We start from the raw sequence: 6000 nt of genomic DNA, 5'->3' as shown, positions 1-6000 counted from the left end.
TTGTTCCAGGTGCGCTCTGGGCATGTTCTCCTGCTCTGATGCATCGGAATAGGTCAAACATTCAAACTCATTCACATTCCTCCTGGTTACTGTGGAAACTAATTGAACACCGCTTGGAACCCTCCAATGCAAGCTGGGGATCAATGGGGGGAGAGAGAGAGAGAGAAAGTCAAAAGTAGTAAATGGATGGTGATATGTAGGCAACATTATTGCTGCCCAAGGGTGCGCTCCCTTCTGCAGCAGTAGCAAGTGGGGAATTGACTCCCCTAGGGTAACCGAGGGCAGAATTGGGCTTGATGACTCGTTTAAAAAAAAGTAAAGGAATACTCAGGGCACCTTAGAGACTAACATATTTATTTGAGCATAAGCTTTTGTGAGCTACAGCTCACTTCATCGGATGCATGCAGTGGAAAATACAGTAGGGGGATTTTATATACACAGAGAACATGAAGCAATGGGTGTTACCATACACACTGTAATGAGAGTGATCAGGTAAGGTGAGCTATTACCAGCAGGAGAGAAAAAAAACACAACCTTTTGTAGTAATAATCAAGGTGGGCCATTTCCAGCAGTTGACAAGAACGTGTGAGGAAAAGTGGGGGGGAGGGAGGGAAGGGGGGAATAAACATGGGGAAATAGTTTTACTTTGTGTAATGACACATCCATTCCCAGTCTTTATTCAAGCCTAATTTAATGGTGTCCTGTTTGCATATTAATTCCAATTCAGCAGTCTCTTTCCCCATGTTTATTTTCCCCCCCCCTACTGTTCCTCACACGTTCTTGTCAGCTGCTGGAAATGGCCCACCTTGATTATCACTACAAAAGGGTTTTTTTCTCTCCTGCTGGTAATGGCTCACCTTACCTGATCGCTCTTGTTACAGTGTGTAGGGTAACACCCATTGTTTCATGTTCTCTGTGTATATAAAGAAAAGGAGGACTTGTGGCACCTTAGAGACTAACAAATTTATTAGAGCATAAGCTTTCGTGAGCTACAGCTCACTTCATCGGAAATGCATCCGATGAAGTGAGCTGTAGCTCACGAAAGCTTATGCTCTAATAAATTTGTTAGTCTCTAAGGTGCCCCGAGTCCTCCTTTTCTTTTTACGAATACAGACTAACACGGCTGCTACTCTGAAACCTGTGTATATAAAAATCTCCCCACTGTATTTTCCACTGCATGCATCCGATGAAGTGAGCTGTAGCTCACGAAAGCTTATGCTCTAATAAATTTGTTAGTCTCTAAGGTGCCCCGAGTCCTCCTTTTCTTTTTACGAATACAGACTAACACGGCCGCTACTCTGGAACCTAAAAAAAAGGAAATCACGGCGCCCGCGCACGCGCACACAGGTGGAAAATGCATTAAGGTGGTGACAGGAAACGCAATTTCATTGTAACTGTAGCCGTGGGGACCTAGGCCGGCGGGGGGGAGGAGCTGCCAGCTCTCCCCGGAGTGGTGCTGGGCTGGGCTTTGACGTCATTCTTGGCAGTGTCTGTCTGCACATGGCTGGGCGAATGAGCTGAGCGGTGTGTGTCTGGGCGGAGGACGCAGCTGCCTGTGGTGGTGGTGTTGGGTTGGTGTGTGGGAAAGGGGGCAAGAGCAGAAGAGGCTGGGGTAGCGCTGGCCAGGCCTGCTCCAACCAGCTGTAACTTCTGCCCTCCCCGCCCCACACCCCCAGCTCCAGCGTCACTGAGGATTTCTGTTTCAGAGGAGCAGCCGTGTTAGTCTGTATCCGCAAAAAGAACAGGAGGGCTCGTGGCGCCTTCGAGACGAACAAGTTTATTTGAGCATCAGCTTTCGTGAGCTACAGCTTCGAGATTTTTAGTCTTCTTTTAAAAGCGACAGAGAAAATGTCTCGACCTCTCCCTTTGAACCCGACTTTCCTACCTCCGACTTATGGGGTGCTGAAATCCCTGCTGGAGAACCCGCTCAAGCTGCCGCTGAATCACGAAGACGGTGAGGCGCAGAAAGTTGCTTGTATATAATTTTTTTTAGGGGGGGGGGGCGAGTCGCAGGAATGTTCAATGCAACGTAATATTGTAACTCGTTAGTCCCGAGTGCACGCAGGTCAGGCTGATAGTGCCAAGCGTCTGCATTTCCAGTGCGGAATTCCACTGTTTCATCTGCTCAATACATTTCCCCTTGAGAGTTCTGCAGAGTTAGAAAAGCAGATATAAATAGGAAGAAACCTGCCTACCGTTCAGCTATGAACCCCAGCAAAAATTAGCTTTTGCAAGGAGATTCGAATACTTATATTCTTTAGATAAAGACAGTATGATACGAATGGTAAGCATGACCAATAAGTACTGAAAGACAGCTGATGAAAGAATGCATCCGATGAAGTGAGCTGTAGCTCACGAAAGCTTACGCTCAAATAAATTTGTTAGTCTCTAAGGTGCCACAAGTCCTCCTTTTCTTTTTGCGAATACAGACTAACACGGCTGCTACTCTGAAACCTGTCTTTCTTTTGAATCAATACATAGCAATCTCTTTCTAGCTAGGCTACGGGCACTAACCTGTATGTCTTCAGAAAATAAATAAAATAAATTCCATCTGTACTGAATGAAGACGGACTTATTAGGACGGCGTAGACAGCACATCTTCAAAATGTCCTTCCGGAAATGAGTATATATTCTGGGTGACTGAAGTTTGAGCATTTTTTTTTGGGGGGGGGGGGGGGGGGGGGTTGTGACAATTTTATTTCCTGACTTTGCGCCCTCTTTTTAATGAACGTGTGTAAAACGTATCTGGGTGAATAGTAACTAATAAGAATTTTAAAGCTGAAAAGTTGCAACTTGCACTTTTGGGGGATGATAAAATAATGCAATCATAATAGGATTTTATCAAGTGTGTTTTTATTACAAAAGTGTGTGTTACTTAGAAAACATACATACTTCCTGCAACATCTATGGATTCTGTTACTAAAGAAAATATAACTAGGAAAAAAAACTATAATAATTTAGACTCTAGCAAATCAAGGGGCTAAATCTTCTTAAAATGTATGGTATAATAGCGTCTTGTTAATTTTTAGTAGGAGTTTAAAGCATTTTCCTAAGTAAGAGTGAATAAGAACACTTTGTTATGTTGTTTTACAATTAGTGGATTCTTAGTATTTCAGTCTAGGATTTTTCTTAATTTATTTACCTGTTTTTACATCTCTCGAGTGTATTTATCCCAACATATTTTAATCATTATTGTAAACAAATACAGCAGAAAGTGAAGTAGCTTAACATTATTTTGAATTCTACAGACTTATTATGGGCCCGATTCTGCAACCTCAAATCAAGCAAGACTCCAGCTCAATGGCTGATTTGTTGTTTAAGGACTGCAGGATCGGGCCCTTTTATTTAATAATGTTAAGATATTTTGGGGTTTTAGATGAAAACTGTTCCTTTCAAACACAATAAAATACCTGGCAACATCCCTGTAACTTGCTTTGTGGATTAGTACAGACACTCTCAAGAAATCTATGAGCATTTATTTAAAGCTCACACTGAATGCTGCTGAATTGTAAACTAAAAATAGACCGAACTGATGAAAATATGCCTACATTCAGTTCATGGTCGTTTGGTTCGACCTTTTAATTCTGTGCAAGATGAAAAGAATCAAAGGACTTGTGTATGTGATGAGATGTTAGGTTCTTAAAATAGGAGATAGTGGAAAATATCTTCTTGAAAATAATAATTAACTACTCAGCACTTACATCTTTATTGTATTTTTTATAAGCATTTGGTAAAGAAAAAGACAAAGAAAAGAAGCTAGATGATGACAGCACCAGCGCCTCAGTCCCACAGTCAGCTTTCTTGGGGCCAACGTTATGGGACAAGACGCTGCCATACGATGGAGACACTTTCCAGTTGGAATACATGGACCTGGAAGAATTCCTCTCAGAAAATGGAATTCCACCCAGCCCAGCCCAACATGACCACAGTCCACACCAGCCAAATCTCCAGCAAGCTACCTCAGCAGCACCCTCCGTCATGGACCTCAGCAGCAGGGCATCTACATCAGTCCATCCAGGCATGGTGTCTCAAAATTGCATGCAGAGCCCAGTCAGACCAGGTAATCAGCCATAAGACCTTCCCTAGAGGCTCTTAAATGAGCCATGCAAACAAATGGAAAAAAAAAATTATTTCTGACCACATGATTGACACTGGCAACATAGAGAAGTCCAAAATGAAGCAAGTCATTGGCAGGGCCAATAATAATGATAATGAGGGCTGTCAAGTGATTAAAAAAATTAATCATGATTAATTGCACAATTAAAAGATTATTCACGTGATTAATTGCACTGCTAAACAATAATAGAATACCATTTAAATATTTTTGGATGTTTTCTACATTTTCAAATATTTTGATTTCAATTACAACACAGAATACAAAGTGTACAGTGCCCACTTTATATTTTTTTATTACAAGTATTTGTACTGTAAAAAAACAAAAGAAATTGTATTTTTCAATTCACCTAATACAAGTACTGTTGTGCAATCTCTTTATGATGAAAGTTGAACTTACAAATGCAGAACTACGTAAAAACAAACAAACCTGCATTCAAAAATAAAACAATGTACAATTTTAGAGCCTGCAAGTCCACTCAGTCCTACTTCTTGTTCAGCCAATCACTCAAACAAGTTTGTTTACATTTGGAGGAGATAATGCTGCCTGCTTCTTGTTTACAATGTCACCTGAAAGTGAGAACAGGTGTTCTCATGGCACTGTTGTAGCCGGCATCGCAAGATATTTAGGTGCCAGATGTGCTAAAGATTCATATGTCCCTTTTTGCTTCAACCACCAGTCCAGGGGATGTGCGTCCATGCTGATGACAGGTTCTGCTCAATAACAATCCAAAGCAGTGCGGACCGACGGATGTTGGTTTTCATTATCTGAGTCAAATGCCACCAGCAAAAGGTTGATTTTTCTTTATTAGTGGTTTGGGTTCTGTAGTTTCCACATCTTGCGGAAAAAAGTTGCTCTTTTAAGACTTCGGAAAACATGCTCCACACCTCGTCCCTCTCAGATTTTGGAAGGCACTTCAGATTCTTAAACCTTGGGTCGATTGCTGTAGCTATCTTTAGAAATCTCACATTGGTACCTTCTTTGCGTTTTGTCAGATCTGCAGTGAAAGTGTTCTTAAAATGAACAACATGTGCTGGGTCAACATCCGAGACTGCTATAAAATGAAATATATGGCAGAATGCAGGTAAAATAGAGCAGGGGATATACCATTCTCCTCCAAGAAGTTCAGTCACAAATATAATTGACACATTATTTTTTTAATGAGCATCATCAGCATGGAAGCATGTCCTCTGGAATGGTGGCCAAAGCATTAAGGGCATGCACATGTTTAGCATATCTGGCAAGTAAATACCTTGCAATGCCAGCTACAAAAGTGCCATGCAAATGCCTGTTCTCACTTTCTGTTGACATTGTAAATAAGAAGAGGGCAGCATTATCTCCTTTAAATGTAAACAAACTTGTTTGTCTTAGTGATTGGCTGCACGAGAAGTAGGACTGAGTGGACTTGTAGGTGCTGAAGTTTTACATTGTTTACTTTATGAGTGCAGTTATGTAACACAAAAAAATCTATATTTGTAAGTTACACTTTCATGATAGAGATTGCACTACAGTGCTTGTATGAGGTGAATTGAAAAACACTATTTCTTTGTTTATCATTTTTACAGTGCAAATATTTGTAATCAAAAGTAATGTACACTTTGATTTCAATTACAACACAGAATACAATATATATGAAAATGTAGAAAAACATCCAAAATATGTAATAAATTTCAATTGGTATTCTATTTTGTTTAACAGTGTGATTAAAATTGTGATTAATTGCAATTTAATTTTTTTAATCATGATTAATTTGTTTGAGTTAATCGTGTGAGTTAACTGCGATTAATCGACAGCCCTAATAATAATTTTGAGAAATGCTAACCAGCTCCGCAGAAATTTTTGCTTAAATTTTGTCAAGAATCTGTGGGAATTCCATGGAAAATTGC

The 6000-nt window shown here is 40.4% G+C and overlaps 1 protein-coding gene across 3 annotated transcripts in view; it reads left to right on the top strand.

Annotated features, from left to right (window-relative positions):
- Nucleotides 1-1405: 1405 nt before the first annotated feature.
- The window catches only part of HLF (HLF transcription factor, PAR bZIP family member), a 43017-nt gene continuing 38422 nt past the window's right edge, over nt 1406-6000 (top strand). Inside the window, exons 1-2 of one of the 3 annotated variants that reach the window (XM_038372038.2) lie at nt 1406-1954; nt 3725-4060. In XM_038372038.2, the coding sequence (XP_038227966.1) occupies nt 1849-1954; nt 3725-4060 (442 nt within the window). In that variant the 5' untranslated portion in view covers nt 1406-1848. The remainder of the gene's footprint in view (nt 1955-3724; nt 4061-6000) is intronic. The other 2 variants (XM_043497338.1, XM_038372039.2) reach the window with 2 other exon arrangements.

Source organism: Dermochelys coriacea, chromosome 14 (assembly GCF_009764565.3).
Source record: "Dermochelys coriacea isolate rDerCor1 chromosome 14, rDerCor1.pri.v4, whole genome shotgun sequence".
Lineage (NCBI taxonomy): Eukaryota > Metazoa > Chordata > Testudines > Dermochelyidae > Dermochelys > Dermochelys coriacea.
The sequence above is the reverse complement of the archived record's forward strand: the minus strand, read 5'-3'. Positions and strand labels throughout refer to the sequence as shown.